This window comes from Oncorhynchus kisutch, linkage group LG11 (genome assembly GCF_002021735.2).
Source record: "Oncorhynchus kisutch isolate 150728-3 linkage group LG11, Okis_V2, whole genome shotgun sequence".
NCBI classification, from domain to species: Eukaryota; Metazoa; Chordata; class Actinopteri; order Salmoniformes; family Salmonidae; genus Oncorhynchus; species Oncorhynchus kisutch.
Window position 1 is genome coordinate 70415244 of NC_034184.2, and position 19180 is coordinate 70434423.

Genomic DNA, 19180 nt, shown 5'->3' on the forward strand with positions numbered 1-19180 from the left:
TATTATTATTTTATTGTTTTGCCTGTTGACCTTTATTACCAATGTGTATAATTTAATTCCCTTTCTAAGTCGTACTTCTTGTCTAGTATATTAACTGAAATTAAAGCATTGGCTAAAGCTCCAACATTGCTGCACTCCCTACCCATGCCTCTTTGATTGTGTTCCTGTCTTTGTATTTAAACATCCGGGTTTTCCCACTGACTGTGCTTACTCTGGCTTACTCCCCCTCTCAGAAGCCATTTTGGACTCAGTTCAGTTTCTTGCATGTGAATATCGGACCCTGTCCTCAGCCATTCACCACTACACAGTAGAAAAGGTTAACGCGCACCGCGGAGCGAGAAAATTGTTCTTTGAAACATCGAGTTTATTTTACCTTGTCGATTTTACATCCTGGATTCGACCGACCCTTTCCCAATGGATTTGTTTATATTTAAAACTTGTTTTTAGCCCGTGCAATTTTGTTGCATTGGGGGGCTGTACACACAAAAGCAACGCAAACTCTTGGTGCGGTGGACATCGAAGGCCTTGGGACATTTGGCTCGTTGTGTTGTGCTATCATCTTTTTAAATGTTCGCAAAGGAAAATAGGTTAAAAAGGAGAACATCTGGTGTGTTTCTTTTTAATTAAAGGAATATGTTTGCTTCCTGTCTGACTTTTGCACTTCTGGGAACTTTTTGTGCAGGTAAGCACCCTATTTATGTAATAGGCTATCGCTTACTCTTATGGTTTGATTTGGTAATCAGAATGTATTCAGTGATTTCACACTAACAGAAAAGCAGAACACAAATTCGGATTATTCTAATGTACCCAAACCAGGGATAACGTGCTGTAGGTAGTCACTTGACTATTGATATTGGCTCTAACGAATGGTACAAAAATGACACATTTAATGGCATTACAATAGCTAAGGCAATAATTAAATGGGTAACATTTTGTATGTTTGTTATTTTGAGTAATGATGCGAAAGGTTATTTAAGCTTTTCGGTGCATTGGTTCACTGTAGATCAATAAGTAATTCGCGACAACATACAATTTCGAATGAGTTTGATACATTTCCTATAACAATCTTCAATGATTAGTCATTAAAATATAAGTTTCGCATTTATTTGAACGACAGCTTATCGTATTTGGCTGAAATGTGAAAGCAGGACCGTAAAAAAAAAAAAAGCCTACGATGAAGTCATGTGGCCTCATGTTGCAAAGATATCGTTGCTTTAGAAGTGTTTGCGACTCTATTTGGAATGCATAGATGGAGAAACACAAGGTGATGCATTTGGAAGTGTTTACACGTGTATCAGACTTATCAGTGTATTTTGACCTGTGTAGACTAAATTGAACCACATGATAGATCTTCAATCTCCATTGAAGCGCGCTGACAGAGGTGTTGAAATTGCTGTGAATGGTGCTTAGAATTCCACTTATTTCGCACAGCCCACATCACTTGTAGCCTAATTGGTAATTAATGTATTTTTTGGCATGTATTCTCTCAGAGCAGTAGGATGAGTACTCCAAATAACTATATATATTTATTTATTTAGCATTCTACTCTGGATTTCCACGCGAAATGTGATTGTCCTCATTATCTAGTTCAGTGACGCATACATTTAGGCCTATATACCTGTAGGTTCGCAGATTTCATTTTTGGCAATTTGTTTATCACTGCTGCTTTGTTGTGTAGTTCCCTCCTTGTTTAGTCGACTTTGGGGGAGGGGTGCGTATGGGGTTGGGGTGAAAATGGCTCTTGTGTTTATTTTCGCTTTTGCTGAAATAAAATGCTTTTATTTTTACCTGCAATTTTCTAATTCAAAGATTTGTTGTGAATGACCGTAGTCCGCTATTTGATTATGGTGCCATGGTTGTTGCACTCTTCAGACTTGAAAAGGAAAATGGTTATTGCTTCAAAACAAAAATAGAATTCGACAGAATAGCCACTATTACTATTTTACTGTTTCTATTCATGAATGAGTTAAGATTCAGTTATGTCATGAGGTTTTCAATAACCTACAATTTAATACAAGGAGCGTTTGATAAGTGTGTGGTTGTGGGAAACCCACAGGACTTTACTCAGCACGTGGGACCAGCTATGTTGTATCTCCATGACATTTCAGCTGAATACAGTACAAGTCAGTTCCATTTCTTTCTGAATAACTTTGAACTGATTAAGGATTTATTTTTATTTTTGTTATTTTTACTTACTCACCCAGTTCAAATGCCTCTACGCCTGTTGCTTACTATGGTTTTCACACTGAAAGCAAAGCCAGTCAAAAATCGTAATCCCTTCAACCATCTAATCGTAAAGATCACTAGTTATTTGATAGAAGGGTTGTGCAGTATTCATATTTTCATACTGTGCCTGTGCCATCCTGGGATAGATGGTATTACCGGCAGGGCTTCCTTCTTTTTTCCCACACGAAAAACAAAAACATCCCAAAAAACGTTGCCTACCAGAACAATAACAAAATGATAGCAAGTATGGAATCCCCATAGTGGATGCTAGGTAAATGCTAATGAGTGCATGCAAACATTCACTACTAAGACGGATGACAACCCAGCTAAAGTTACACATGCATCTCAAAATTCAGGTTGCAGCATTCACAAAAAAGGATATGAGATGGCAAGATCTTAATCCAGGAGGTGATTGTTTTTGCTGCTCTTACCAAGAAACTTGATCCTGGAAAGTTAACGTTAGCAAAACCCAGCTGGAGAGAATGTTATCTGGCGCAACTTAAATAGATATAGAGCACCAGCCAAGTTTGGACATAATTACTCATTCCAGGTTTTTATTTAAATTTTTTACTATTTTCTACATTGTAGAATAAGAGGAGTTCCCACACGCTGAGCAGTTGTTGGCTGCTTTTACATTTGATTTGATTTACATTTAAGCATTATTTAACTAGGCAAGTCAGATGAGAACAAATTCTTATTTACAATGACGGCCAAACCCGGACGACTCTGGGCCAATTATTCGCCACCCAATGGGACTCCCAATCACGGCCCGATGTGATACAGCCTGGATTCAAACCAGGGACTACAGTGATGCCTCTTGCGCTGAGATGCAGTGCCTTCAACTGCTGCGCAACTCGGGAGCCCTTCTGTCACTCTGCGGTCCAACTCATCCCAAACCATCTCAATTGGGTTGAGGTCGGGTGATTGGAGGCTGATGCAGCACTCCATCACTCTACTTGGTCAAATAGCTTTTTACGCAGCCTGGAGGTGTGTTGAGTCATTGTGCTGTTGAAAACAAATGGTAGTCCCACTAAGCACAAACCAGATGGGATGGCGTATTGCTGCAGAATGCTGTTGTAGCTATGCTGGATAAGTGTACCTTCTAAATAAATCGCAGTGTCACCAACAAAGCACCATCACACCACCTCTTCCATTCTTCACGTGGGAACTATACATGCGGAGATCATCCATTCACCTACTCTGCGTCTCACAAAGACACGGCGGTTGCAGCCGAAAATCTCAAATTTGGACTCATCCGGCCAAACAACAGATTTCCACCAGTCTAATGTCCATTGCTTGTGTTTCTTGGTCCATGCAAGTCTCTTCTTCTTCTTATTGATGTCCTTTAGTAGTGGTTTCTTTGCAACAATTTGCCCATGAAGGCCTGCTTCAAAGCAGTCTCCTCTGAACAGTTGATGTTGACATGTCTGTTAATTGAAGTCTGCGAAACATTTATTTGGGCTGCAATCTGAGGCTGGTAACTAATGAACTTATCCTCTGTAACAAAGGTAACTCTGGGTCTTAACTCTGGACAAATCTGTTTTGAGGTGTTCTGATCTCAAAGAAGAACATTTGTGAGACACCGAAAAAGTGAGAAGATGCTGGAGGAGTGCTTCACTGCTTGGTATGGCAACTGGTTGGCCTCTGACCGTAAGGCACTACAGAGGGTAGTGCGTACGGCCCAGTACATCACTGGGGCTAAGCTGCCTGCCATCCAGGACCTCTACACCAGGCGACGTCAGAGGAAGGCCCTAAAAATTGTCAAAGACCCCAGTTATAGACTGTTCTCTCTACTAACGCATGGCAAGTGGTACCGGAGTGCCAAGTCGAGGACCAAATGGCTTCTCAACAGTTTTTACTCCAAAGCCATAAGACTCCCGAACAGGTAATCAAATGGCTACCTGGACTCTTACGCTGATGCTACTCTTTTTATCATATATGCATAGTCACTTTAACTGTACATGAATGTATATACTACCTCAATCAGCCTGTATATAGCCTCGCTACTGTTATGTTTCACCTTTTTACTGTTTTTATTTCTTATCTATTGTTCAACTAACACCTTTTTAACTTAGAAATTGCACTGTTGGTTAGAGCCTGTAAGTAAGCATTTCACTGTAAGGTCTACTGCACCTGTTGTATTTGGCGCACGTGACAAACTTTGATTTGATTTGAAATCTCTTCAGATTATCTCAACAAATTGACTAGAATGACAAAGTTCTGCAAGGCTGTAATTGTGGCAAATGGAGGATTCTTTGACGAAAGCAAAGTTTGAAGGATACAAGTATTTCAATAAAAATATCATTATCTATAACCTATTTCCTATCTCTTCATGTATGTTTTCATGGAAAACATGGACATTTCTAAGTGACACAACTGTTGAACAGTTTGTGTGTGCATGTTATACACACCCACCCCCTCGGTATGATTTTCCAATTGCGTATATATTTCAAAATACCCCGAGATACGGTATACTGCCCAACCCTATTTGATAGGTCAATGACAATACCCTTGGTTTCTTGCAAGCAGCAAAACATTATAGTCCTATGCTGTATGGTCACACCAATACACAACCAAAACATTTAGGCTACTATTGAACACTCAAATGTATTCTCCCTATTCTGCACAAGTCGATCACAAGAGACAAGTCATTGTAATGAAACATGCCAAATAACAGCTGCTAGACCATTGGGAGCCAGAATAGTAAATGCTTTTGTGGGGGGGCATAAAACCAGCTGTTTTCACTGTGCTGGATGTATTGTGTAATGGTCTCACTGAGTGCATTCTGTGGCTCCCTGGCTAGCAGCAGAGGTAGTAGAATGCAGCTCTGGTCCTCTGCTCTTATCAACTGATGATCCACTCTGTTGAGACAAAGGAAGCCGGATCCCTGCCAATGGCTCTCGCTCTCTTGCTACTAGGAGGAGATGCTGACCCCGAGTCATAGCATCTTTCCTCACTCACTCCTGTCGATTTCATTGGCTTTTGCTGAGTTGAGGAGAGTCTGTGACTGTCCTGGTATCGCTTATGATCGCACATGATCCCCCCCCTGTGCAGATTGGCCTTGCCCACCGATCCGTTTGTGAGAGCAGGGCTTGGAATGCTGTTAGTGCTCTCTCATCGCAGCTTTACTGAATCCGTAACAATGGTGTGTGTGCTGTGCTGGATTTTCTAAGGTTCGGCCACATGGTGTAGTGGAAATGGGGGAGGGGTGGCTCTGCTATGATGGATTACTCCTGAGTTGTAATGGCCACTGCTTAACCCGCTCATCTGTTTTCTGCCTTAGAAACATATCTACTAGTTACTGCATATCGTCCCCATATTTACCCAGTGAATTCATGTATCATATGGATACAGTCTATAGTGCATGGACAGGAAATGGGGAGGGGGGGGAACACTGGGGGATGGGTAGCCTCTAGCAGGAGAAGGGATTTAAAGTGACAGTGTGTTTCCCCCCCCCCCCCCCCCCCCCTTGCCTTGGATTTAAGATGTTGAGCTGTAGGAGATTCATTGCATAGTTGTTTGGGTGAGAATAGGCCAGATATGTTTGTCGGGACAGCTGGTACTGTAATTCCAAAATCTAGTATTGAAGCATGATGTTTTTCCACAGAAGTGTATATATATTTTTTATTTATTTTGGTGTAATATACAAACACTACATGACCAAAGGTATGTGGACACATGCATCTCATTTATACATCTGTCAGCAAAATAAAATTGCCAAATCCAGTCATTTGAAGGGCTGTCCCCACATACCTTTGTGTGGAAATCGGCATTTTTGGACACCGATTGTGGCCGATTTAAAAAAATAATAATAATAATTAAAAAAAAATATATATATATATATATATATTGCCTTGTTCAGGGGCAGAACGACAGATTTTTACCTCGTCAGCTCCGGGATCCAATCTTGCAACCTCCCGGTTACTAACCACCTGCCTTACATTGCACTCTACGAGGAGCCTGCGTGGCAGGTAAGTTGCTTGTTAGCATTAAACTTATCTTATTAAAAACAACCAATCTTAAACACACATGGTTGAGGATATTACTAGTTTATCTAGCGTGTCCTGCTTTGCATATAATCGATGCAGTGCGCATTCGCGAAAAAAGCACTTTGTTGCTCCAATGTGTACCTAAACATCAATGCCTTTTCTTTAAAATTAATACACAAGTATATATATTTAGTTAATGTTGCCTGCTAACATGAATTTCTTTAAACTAGGGAAATTTTGACACTTCTTCTTGCGTTCCGTTCAAGCAATCAGGGTATATGCAGCAGTTTGGGCCGCCTGGCTCGTTGCAAACGGTGTGAAGACCATTTCTTCCTAACAAAGACAAATTCATTTTCCAGAATTGTACAGAATTATGACATTTTAATTTTATTTTTTTACATTTATTTAACCAAGCAAGTCAGTTAAGAACAAATTCTTATTTTCAATGATTGCCTAGGAACAGTGGGTTAACTGCCTGTTCAGGGGCAAAACGACAGATTTGTACCTTGTCAGCTCAGGGGTTTGAACTTGCAACCTTCCGGTTACTAGTCCAACGCTCTAACCACTAGGCTGAAGGTTGTACAATGTAACAGCAATATGTAGACTTAGGGATGCCACCCCTTAGATAATAAACGGAACGGTTCCGTATTTCACTGAAGAATAAACGTTTTAGAATATATAGAAATCATAGTTTCCGGATTTTACCATTTAATGACTTACGGCTTGTATTTCTGTGTTATTATATTATAACTAAGTCTATGATTTGATAGAGCAGTCTGACTGAGCGGTGGTAGGCAGCAGCAGGCTCGTAAGCATTCATTCAAACAGCACTTTCCTCAGTTTGCCAGCATCACTTCACAATGCTTCAAGCATTGCGCTGTTTATGACTTCAATCCTATCAGCTCCCGAGATTAGGCTGGTGTAACCGATGTGTAGCGGGGTGCGCGCTAATAGCGTTTCAATCGGTGACGTCCCTCTCTCTGAGACCTTGAAGTAGCTGTTCCCCTTGCTCTGCAAGAGCCACGGCTTTTGTGGAGCGATGGGTAACGATGCTTCGAGGGTGGCTGTTGTCGATGTGTTCCTGGTTCGAGCACAGGTAGGGGCGAGGAGAGGGACTGAAGCTATACCGTTACACTGGCAATACTAAAGTTCCTATAAGAACATCCAATAGTCAAAGATTAATGAAATACAAATGGTATAGTGAGAAATAGTCCTATAATTCCTATAACTACAACCTAAAACTTCTTACCTGGGAATATTGAAGACTCATGTTAAAAGGAACCACCAGCTTTCATATGTTCTCATGTTCTGAGCATGGAACTTAAAAATGAGCTTTTTTACATGGCACATATTGCACTTTTACTGTGTTTTTAATTTATTTAAACCAAATTGAATATGTTTCATTATTTATTTGAGGCTAAATTGATTTTATTGATGTATTATATTAAGTTAAAATAAGTGTCAATTCAGGATTGTTGTAATTGTCATTATAAAATAAATGAATCAGCCGATTAATCGGTATCGGCTTTTTTTTGGTCCTCCAATAATCGGTATCGGTGTTGAAAAATCATAATCGGTCGACCTTATATTAGTGTATTTAGCTAAAAGATAAGCTTTGGTTTGGTGTACATCGTTCCCATTGCAGTGTATTTTCTTGAGCTCTTTGCATATTTTTGGCACCATGCATACAGCATCGGCCTACTTTTGTCAAAGGATACCATCTTTAAAATCTCATTCGGAGATGCTTTTTCAAGCAGAATGACCGTATGAGCCCATAGATAAGGGTGTGGTTTTGTTTTGAGCTTTTCCCTCAAACCGAAAGCCATAACTCATCAAATTACACCATCTTGTTTTTGCTTAGTTTCCCCCAAGCTCTTAAAGAAATGATCTGGTACTTTATGTATACTTTTTATCCAGTAGTTCTGAAAGTAGCACTCACGAGCCAAAGGTGGTCCCTGAAAATTGCTGCATATGTGCACCACGTCATTGCGCTCTCTCTCACTCTGCTGTGTTCGCATCTTGCTAGCTGTCACTCAAATGGCGAGGAATGGAATGCGAATTGCTAGGGGGCTGGTCCATGTGGGGGGAAATGAAGGGAACATGGCACAGCATCCAAAATACGGTCGCTTTCAGACTAGGGATTTTGTGGCTAATTGAGGTAAGACAGTAATTCTGCTCATATTATGCATGTATGAAGTACACATCGGCACATCCAACCCAACGTGAGAGGTTTAAGAAAATACTTACTAGTCACCAAAGTTCCATAGCATGTCTTTACTTTCTACAATAAGTTAATGAGCACTTAACAAGAGACAGGCTGGAATTCTTCCCTAAAGATCCCAACGTCTGCTTGACTCCATGCTCTTTATTCATTAACACTTCTATTCATATCGTGTTTGTGCAGTCATTTCCTAGAATGGAACAAAACGAGCAGAAAATCTTACATTGCATAGAAATCTGGTCCCCCCCCCCCCCCCCCCCCGGCCTCCCGAGTAGCTCAGCGGTCTAAGGCACTGCATCGGAGAGCTTGATGCGTCACTACAGACCCAGGTTGTGTCGCAGCCGGCAGTGACCAGGAGACCAATGAGGTGGCGCACAATTGGCCCAGCGTCGTCTATGATGGTATAGGGGAGGGTGTGGCCTGCCGGGATGTCCTTGTCCCATTGCGCTGTAGCGACTCCTGTTGCGGGCCGGGTGCAGTGCACGCTGACCCGGTCTCCAGTTGTATGGTGTTTCACATTGGTGCGGCTGGCTTCCAGGTTAAGCAAGGAGTGCGTCAAGAAGCAGTGTGGCTTGGCAGGGTTGTGTTTTGGCTCTGGCTCTCGACCTATGCCTCTCCCAAGTCCGTATGGGAGTTACAGCGAATGGACAAGACTGTAACTAACAAGTTAGATATCACGAAATGTGGGAGAAAAAGGGGTAAAGGTCAAATATTACAGAAATCGGGCCCCAAAATCATTCACATTGTTGTGAAAGCGAATCTCACATTGTTCAGTTCTTGGAAGAGTCATCGAGACCAATGTTCTTATACGTGTAGGAAGCCTATGTACACTTATTTCTGAAATTATTCAGACCCCTGGACCTTTTCCACATGTTGTTATGTTACAGCCTTATTTTAAAATGGATTAAATACATTTTCCCCTTCATCAATCTACACACGATACCCCATAATGACAAAGCAAAACCTGTTTTTTTTAGAAATGTTGGCAAACGTATCACAAATAAAATGGACCTTATTTACGTAAGCATTCAGGCTATTTTCTATTAAACTCAAACTTGTGCTCCGGTGCATCCTGTTTCCATTGATCACCCTTGAGTTTTTTCCACAACTGATTGGACATGATTTGGAAATGAACACGCCTGTCTATAATAAGGTCCCACAGTTGACAGTCCATTCAGAGCAAAAACCAAGCCATGAATTGCCCACTGTGTCAAGAGACCGATCTGGGGAAGGGTAGCAAAACATTTATGCAGCATTGAAGGTCCCAGAGATCACAGTGGCCTCCATTCTTAAATGTAAGAAGTTTGGAACCACCAACTCTTCCTAGAGCTGTCCTCCGGGCTAAACTGAGCAATCTTGGGAGAAGGGCCTTGGTCAGGGATGTGATCAAGAACCCGATGGTCACTCTGTAAGAGCTCCAGAGTTCCTCTGTGGAGATGGTTGACCTTCTGGAAGGTTCTCCCATCTCTGCAGCACTCAACCAATCAGGCATTTATGGTAGAGTGGTTAGACGGAAGCCAGTCCTCAGTAAAAGGCACATGACATTCCGTTTGGAGTTTGCCAAAAGGCATCTAAAGGAATCTGACCACGAGAAACAAGATTTTCTGGTCGAGATGAAGCCAAGATTGAACTCTTTAACCTGAATGCCAAGCGTCACATCTGGAGGAAACCTGGCACCATCCCTACGGTGAAGCATGGTGGTGGCAGCATCATGCTGTGGGGATGTTTTTCAGCGGATGGGACATGGAGACTAGTCTGAATCGAGGGAAAGATAAACAAAGCAAAGTACTGAGATCCTTGATGAAAACCTGCTCTAGAGCGCTCAGGACCTCAGACTGGGGTTAAGGTTCACCTTCCAACAGGACAACTACTCTAAGCACACAGCCAAGACCACACAGGAGTGGCTTCGGGACAAGTTTCTGAATGTCCGATTGACCCAGCCAGAGCCCGGACATGAACCCGATCGAGCTTCTCTGGAGAGACCTGAAAATAGCTGTGCAGCGACACTCCCCATCCGACTTGACTGAGCTTAAGGCTATAATCACTGCCAAAGTGCTTCAACAACATTCTGAGGGAAGGTTCTGAATACTTATGTAAGTGTAATATTTGTTTTTTTTCATTATGGGCTATTGTTTGTGGATTGATAAGGGGGGAAAAACATTTCTAAATTGGATTAAAATAAGACTAACAAAATGTGGGAGTGGTCAATTGTGCAAGTTCTCCCACTTAAAAAGAAGAGAGGCCTGTAATTTTCATCATAGGTACACTTCAACTATGACCGACAAAATGAGAAGAGAAGAAATCCTGAAAATCACATTGTAGGATTTTTAATGAATTTATTTGCAAATTATGGTGGAAAATAAGTATTTGGTCAATAACAAAAGTTTATCAATGTTGGCAATGACAGAGGTCAAACGTTTTCTGTAAGTCTTCACAAGGTTTTCACACACTGTTGCTGGTATTTTGGCCCATTCCTCCATGCAGATCTCCTCTAGAGCAGTGATGTTTTGGGGCTGTTGCTGGGCAACACGGACTTTCAACTCCCTCCAAAGATTTTCTATGGGGTTGAGATCTGGAGACTGGCTAGACCACTCCAGGACCTTGAAATGCTTCTTACGAAGCCACTCCTTCGTTGCCCGGGCGGTGTGTTTGGGATCATTGTCATGCTGAAAGACCCAGCCACGTTTCATCTTCAATGCCCTTGCTGATGGAAGGAGGTTTTCACTCAAAATCTCACAATACATAGCCCCATTCATTCTTTCCTTTACACGGATCAGTCGTCCTGGTCCCTTTGCAGAAAAACAGCCCCAAAGCATGATGTTTCCACCCCCATGCTTGACAGTAGGTATGGTGTTCTTTGTATGCCACTCAGCATTCTTTGTCCTCCAAACAGGACGAGTTGAGTTTTTTTACCAAAAAGTTCAATTTTGGTTTCATCTGATCATATGACATTGGGAGAATCTTCTTCTGGATCATCCAAATGCTCCCTAGCAAACTTCAGACGGGCCTGGACATGTACTGGCTTAAGCAGGGGGACACGTCTGGCACTGCAGGATTTGAGTGCCTGGCGGCGTAGTGTGTTCCTGATGGTAGGCTTTGTTACTTTGGTCCCAGCTCTCTGCAGGTCATTCACTAGGTCCCCCTGTGTGGTTCTGGGATTTATGCTCACTGTTCTTGTGATCATTTTGACCCCACGGGGTGAGATCTTGAGTGGCGCCCCAGATCGAGGGAGATTATCAGTGGTCTTGTATGTCTTCCATTTCCTAATAATTGCTCCCACAGTTGATTTCTTCAAACCAAGCTGCTTACCTATTGCAGAGTCAGTCTTCCCAGCCCGGTGCAGGTCTACAATTTTGTTTCTGGAGTCCTTTGACAGCTCTTTGGTCTTGGCCATAGTGGAGTTTGGAGTGTGAATGTTTGAGGTTGTGGACAGGTGTCTTTTATACTGATAACAAGTTCAAACAGGTGCCATTAATTAATACAGGTAACGGGTGGAGGACAGAGGAGCCTCTTAAAGAAGTTGTTACAGGTCTGTGAGAGCCAGACATCTTGCTTGTTTGTAGGTGACCAAATACTTATTTTACACCATAAATTGCAAATAAATTCATTCAAAATCCTACATTTTTATTTTCTTTTTTCTGTTGAAAGTGTACCTATGAGGCCTGTAATTTTCATCTTTTTAAGTGGGAGAACTTGCACAATTGGTGGCTGACTCAATACTTTTTTTTTGCCCCACTGTATCTAATCTTCTGGGGATGAGTAGCAGGCAGTTGAATTTGGGCATGCATTTCATCCGGATGTGAAAATACTGCCCCGTCACCAAGAAGTTAATCTGTCGGTTTTACTCTGGCTTCTTTCCTAATTAACGGCAGATTTCTAAAAACCCACAGTATGAATCGGGCTAATTTGGTTAACGCAGATCAAAAAAATGGTTTGCAACATGAATGTCCTTGTATCTCCCCTCACAGTTTATAGAAAGCATGAGCTTTCCATGTTTGAATCTGCTGCTACTTTGGCTTGGCACCAATTGCGCCTTTTGGAAGGTTTGAACCGAAGTTACCGTGCCTTCAGAAAGTATTTATACCCCTTGATTTGCACTACATTTTGTTTTTACAAGCTGAATTTAAAATGGTCAAAAAAAAAATAATCTCACCTATCTACACACAATACTCCATAATGACAAAGTGAACATGTTTTTAGAATCGTCTTTGGCAGCGATTTACTGCTGTGAGTCTTTCTGGGTAAGTCTCTAAGAGCTCTGTCAAGTTGGTTGTTGATCATTGCTATACAGCCATTTTCAAGTCTTGCCATAGATTTTCAAGCTGATTTTAAGTAAACTGTAACAAGTCCTCTCAGGAATAGAGGTCGACCGATTATGATTTTTCAACACCGATACCAATTTATTGGAGGACCAAAAAAGCCGATACCGATAAATCGGCCGATCTTATTTATTTTTTATTTTATTTATTTTATTTATCTGTAATAATGACAATTTACAACAATACCGAATGAACACTTATTTTGACTTAATATAGTACATCAATAAAAACTATTTAGCCTCAAGTAAATAATGAAACGTTCAATTTGGTTTAAATAATGTAAAAACAAAGTGTTGGAGAAGAAAGTAAAAGGGCAATATGTGCTAACGTTCCTTGTTCATAACATGAGAACATATGAAAGCTGGTGGTTCCTTTTAACATGAGTCTTCAATATTCCCAGGTAAGAAGTTTTAGGTTGTAGTTAATATAGGAATTATAGGACTATTTCCCTCTATACCATTTGTATTTCATTAACCTTTGACTATTGGATGTTCTTATAGGCACTTCAGTATTGCCAGTGTAACATTATAGCTTCCTTCCCTCTCCTCGCTCCTTTCTGGACTCGAACCAGGAACACAACAACAACAACAGCCACCCTTGAAGCAGCGTTACCCATGCAGAGCAAGGGAAACAACCACTGAAAGGCTGAGCGAGCGACGTTTGAAACGCTATTAGCTCGCGCTAACTAGCTAGCCATTTCACTTCGGTTACACCAGCCTAATCTCGGGAGTTGATAGGCTTGAAGTCATAAACAGCGCAATGCTTGACACACAACGAAGAGCTGCTGGCAAAACGCATGAAAGTGCTGTTTGAATGAATGCTTACACTCCTGCTTCTGCCTACCACCACTCGGTCAGATGCTTGTATGCTCAGTCAGATTATATGCAACGCAGGACACGCTAGATAATATCATCAACCATGTGTAGTTAACTAGTGATTATGATTAATAGTTTTTTATAAGAAGTTTAATACTAGCTCGCAACTTACCTTGGCTTACTGTATTTGCGTAACAGACAGTCTCCTTGTGGAGTGCAATGAGAGAGAGGCAGGTCGTTATTGCTTTGGACTAGTTAACTGTAAGGTTGCAAGATTAGATCCCCCGAGCTGACAAGGTGAAAATCTGTCATTCTGCCCCTGAACAAGGCAGTTAACCCACCGTTCCTAGGCCGTCATTGAAAATAAGAATGTTTTCTTAACTGACTTGCCTAGTTAAATGAAGGTATATAAAAAATATATAGGTGCCCAAAAATACCGATTTCCGATAGTTATGAACTTGAAATCGGCCCTAATTAATCGGCCATTACGATTAATCGGTCGACCTCTACTCAGGAACATTCACTCTCTTGGTAAGCCCCTCCAGTGTATATTTGCCCTTGTTTTAGCTTGTTCTCCTGGTGAAAGGTGAATTTCTCCCAGTGTCTGTTGGATAGCAGACTGAACCATGTTTTCCTCTAGGACAAGGCCTATGCTTAGCTATATTCTGTTTTATTTGTATCCACCCAAAAAACTCCCTAGTCCTTGCCGATGACAAGCATAGCCATAACATGATGCAGCCACCGCCATGCTTATATGAAGTGGTACTCAGTGACGTTGTGTTGCATTTTCCCCAAATATACCGCCTTGTATTCAGGACATAAAGTACATTTTCTTTGCCACACTTTTTTCAGTTTTACTTTAGTGCCTTATTGCAAACAGATGTTTTATAAATGTGCATTTCTTTTCATTCTAGTTTAGGTTAGTATTGTGGAGTAATGTTGTTGATCCATCCTCAGTTTTCTCCTCTTACAGCCATTAAACTCTAACTGTCACCATTGGCCTGATGGTGAAATCCCTGAGTGGTTTCCTTCCTCTCTGGTAACTGAGTTAGGAGGACGCCTGTATCTTTGTAGTGATTGGATATATTGATACACCATCCAAAGTGTAATTCATAACTTCACCATGCTCAAAGGGATTTTCAGTGTCTGCTTAGTTTTTACCAATAGGTGCTCTTCACAAGGCATTGGAAAACCTCCCAGGTCTTTGTGGTTGAATATGTGCTTGAAATTCACTGCTCAACTGAGGAACCTTACAATTATGTGTAGGGTACAGAAATGGGATAGTCATTTAAAAATCATGTTAAACACTATTTCACACAGTCCATGTAACTTGTGTGACCTGTTTAGCGCCTTTTTTTTCTAAACTCCTGAACTTATTTAGGCTTGCCTTATTAACTCAGTGCTTTTTCATTTTAAAATGAATTGGTAAACATGTTCGAAACCTAAATTCCACTTGGTTATTGTGTGTAGGTCAGTGACACAATCTCAATTTAGTCCATTTTAAATTTAGGCTGTAACTGTGGAAAAAGTCGAGGGGTGTGAATACTTTCTGAAGGCACTAAATAAACAGAACACAGTGGTCCAGTGAGCGATACCAGTTTCTTTCCCAAGGAAAATACCCCGTGTGAAAGGAAATGGCGCATGTTTGCTTTGACACAGCGGCTGAATTGATGATTGTGTAGGGGTAAATGGATGATGTGCTGCCTATTGGGGGAAAAAGCACACTAGTACTGATTATTCTTAATAATGTAACTACAGTTAGTCTGCCAGATGTTTCAGCAATTTGCTAAGCTAAAGCATAAATAGCATCTCCCCTATCCATTCTTTATATAGGCTGTTACATTAAACAGAAATGCATAAGCCAGAGCAGGTTGCAGTTGTTTGGGGTCATCTTAAGTGAACAGGCTGGTTAAGAGTTTTTAGGTTAAACCTTGTCCTAACGCTCCTATATCTTTATCTTTCCTTCCCTGGTGGGGCACTTGACTCTCATAGCTAACTGCCATAATGAGGCCTCATGCTTAGTTGTTTACCAAGTGAAAACTGTCATTGACTATGCTCATGCTTGGGGATGGGCAACCTTTATTAAGCCTATAGAGATGATGTTGGTTTACTTTTAAGTGAAAGAGGTTAATTTGCACAGTATCTACGGCCTTGTGAACTATTTTCCTCTGCTTGGGTCTGGGAAACATGCCGAGTTTGCTGACAAATGGGAATTGCTTGCCAAGCCTTGGATAATGTCCCAATATAGCTATATCCTTGTGTGCCCAAATCTCTTATTTCTTAAGTGTGAGCTCCAGCTTTTGAAGTGGGAAGGGAGGAAGCTTGTGAGCGTCCCCGCTCAGTCGCGTGCTGCTGAGGAGCCACACTGTTCTGGCCCCAGCGTTTGTTTACCTTTGCCGATAACACTTATCTGGGCAAAGCTGCATGGGTGGAATGCGGTACGTAAACAATGATATTCGGCAGGGTCTTATCTTTGTGTAGGCCGCGCCGTACATTATACGCAGCACTCTAAAGTCCTGCTGAACATGCGGTGGGATGGGATTAGCCAAGCGTTTAGTTCCAGAAGATATGTGCCACGTTTCATAGTATGGTAATTCATTATCAATGTTTACTGTTTAGCACAAAATGCAGAGATCAAGCTTTTAGAGTCCATTCCAGATCCCTCTTTGGAAATGGATGGACAACATCCAATGATCTATACTGAACAAAAATATAAATTAGACATGTGAAGTGTTGGTTTCATGAGCTAAAATAAAATATTCCACATGTACAAAGTTTATTTCGCTAAAATGGTGTGCACAAATTTGTTTACATCTCTTTTAGTGAGTTTCTCTTTTGCCAAGATAATCCATCCACCTGACAGGTGTGTGGCATATAAAGAATGTGATTTAAACAGGTGCACCTTGTGCTGGGGACAAAAAAAGGCCACTCTAAAATGTGTAGTTTTGTCACAACACAATGCCACAGATGTCAATTTTGCGGGAGCGTGCAATTGGCATGTTTACTTCAGAGCTGTTGCCAGACAATTGAATGTTCATTTCTCTACCAACGGCCGCCTCCAATCATTTTTTGGCTGGGCCTTGCTCCCCAGTGGTTGTGCCCCTGACCAATTGTGAAGTCCGTAGATTAGGGCCGAATGAATTTATTTTAATTGACTGATTTCCTTGTATAAACTGTAACTCTGTGAAATTGTTGCATGTTCGGGCCACATCCACTTTCATGTTTTTTCTCTCCAGAAAGTAAATGAGATTCCAATTTGACTCTTGGCCTTTTATTTTATTGTAAAGAAATCATTAATATAAAACAATGGGATATGCTTGGCCATTAGGAGGCACAGAACTAATCTGTAGTAGGAGTACCATGTCATTCGCTATCCATTTAAAGTTGTCAGGACATTCTCTTCTCTACATTTTGCGGTGATCACCAATACCCAGACTGATGTCATGACATCAACCTTATAGCCCCAACCGCTAGACACTTTGATCTGCAAGATTCAAATGGGTGTAAGCAAAATGGTGGAAACTAATTTTATAAAGCCATTTAGCAGATGCTCTTATCCAGAGCGACTTACAGGAGCAATTAAGGTTAACTCAACCTGGCCTGCAACAGAGTTCCACCTAACCTCTATTTTTAAATATTTTTATATATAGTACTTTCTCCAACCTAATCTATCCGGAGCTACCGGAAGTGTCTAGAGAGGATGTAAAAAAAATATTACTGTTTTTACAGTAACGCTATATTACTGTAGCGTTAGCTAACACTAGTCGGATGGACATGCGACAAAACTCCAGTATTTTTCATCCTATAGCTTGTTCTCCATCTTCTTGAAAATAGTGAGCCAACATGTTTTCAACACTTATTTTCCTGACTGATCAAAAATATTGCGATACTGGTATTGTCACAGCCTTAGTATCGAATCGCAATTCATATTGTATCGGCACCTAAGTATCATTATCATATCGTGAGGTCCCTGGCAATTCCCAGCCCTATAGGCTTAGGGGTTAGTTTTGGCACTAGTTAGAATTCTCTGTTCTCTGATTTCCTGCTCCATCCATTTGCCCCATTTCAGAGAGCAGTGGTTGCAACAACTTTCACTCACTGAGTGCTAGAGGGGAAGGGGGTTGGGCACTGGTTTTGAAGTTCCTTTCACGGTGGGATTGATGGCCCTCATGCTCCTGTGTCTGAAAGAAGCCTCCCTTTCCCCCAGAGGACCTGTGCAGTGTCTCTCCACTCCACATCCAGCCCCTGTGGAGGGCCCCTCTCTGCTTTTGTGTCCCACGCACTGACCCCCCCCCCCCCCCCCCCCCCCCCCCCCTTCTGTGTGGAGATGTGTCAGGCAGGCTGCTGGGGCCTGTTTGTCAAGCCCATGTGCCCCATGCTGGGGGATTTGAGGCTGGGCGTGGGACTGGGAGAAGGGGCATGGTGGTCACCCACCCCCCTTTGAGTTTAGCATGATATTGATACCTCCTCCCTCAGATCCACATGTTGTTCCTGTCAGGGGGGAATGAAGAGAACAAAGATTCCCTCTTACTTCTGGGTTGGACTCTGGAGGAAGAGGATGTGTGAAGAACTGTTCTGTAATTGTGTGTGTATAAGGGATGTTAACTTAAACCACAAAGGTTTAAACAATAAGGGAATGCGAAACATTTAGCATTCATCTTTGAGGTTATTTTTTTTCCTGTGTCACCGCTACTTGAAATGACGTCCAATGCTCATTCAGGTTTCATTCAACATAGCCTACTTCCCTTTCAATTCTCCTTTGCTGTGAATGCTTTCCATCGACACCTCCTTCGGCATGCTCTCTGTCAGGGGAAACGGAAGAGCAACATAAATGTAACATTTGTTCCATATATGGCCTACATTTTTCAACTACCTAAGCAGTTAGGCTAGTTCACCCCAGATTCTCACAATTTTTTTGTATCAAAATAGGTGTTTGTCATCTAGATAGGACAATCCTTACTATTCAGTTGGTGTGTAGGCCTACGGATTTGGCAAAAAAATGAATTGTATTATTATGAGTTCAGCTAAATTTTTGGACCACTTCTGAAAACATGTAACTAACTTCCTGGGCTGACCTATCCCTTTTAGCTCTCTGTATCTAGACAGTGTTTCTTTCTCTCAGATGGATGAGTGAAGACCTTTGATCAGGCTGCAGACTGGTTTCGTTCAACACCCTTCTACACCTCCCATCTCCATTAAACCTCATGCCCCATGCCTGTGCTGTGTGTGGACTGTGGAGCTAGCTCACCTTGCTTGCTTGAACTTGGGGTTTTTTCAGATGGAGATGACGGCGGCAGCTGCTCATCTGGCTTCCTCCTGGTCTGCCGTCTACAGATGGAGGCGTACGCTGGTTCATGTTGACTCCCAGGCTGCTCTGATGACCCTCGCGTCTCTGGCCCATCTGTCGCGGACCGTCAACACACACACACACTTACAAACTTCTGTTTGGCAATTTCTCTGTCTTCGGCATCCTGTTTCAGTATGCCCTTGATGTCGCCAAGAGTGAGCAAAATTGAAAAACCCTGCTACATGTGTTGTGGAGAATGTTTGGTTGTACATAAAGGGAACATTTCAGACCTTGAAGCCATTTTTCTGTGGCTTTAGAATGAT

At 41.8% G+C, this 19180-nt stretch overlaps 1 protein-coding gene across 2 annotated transcripts in view; it reads left to right on the plus strand.

The window, feature by feature from the left end:
• The first annotated feature begins 218 nt into the window (after window positions 1-218).
• Window positions 219-19180, plus strand: part of LOC109899315 (activin receptor type-2B) — a 67488-nt gene continuing 48526 nt past the window's right edge. For both annotated transcript variants that reach the window (XR_004211745.1, XM_031836226.1), the window contains exon 1: window positions 219-682. Coding sequence is in view for 1 of the 2 variants with exons in the window: in XM_031836226.1 (XP_031692086.1) it covers window positions 634-682 (49 nt within the window). In the remaining variant the exon portion in view is untranslated. The remainder of the gene's footprint in view (window positions 683-19180) is intronic.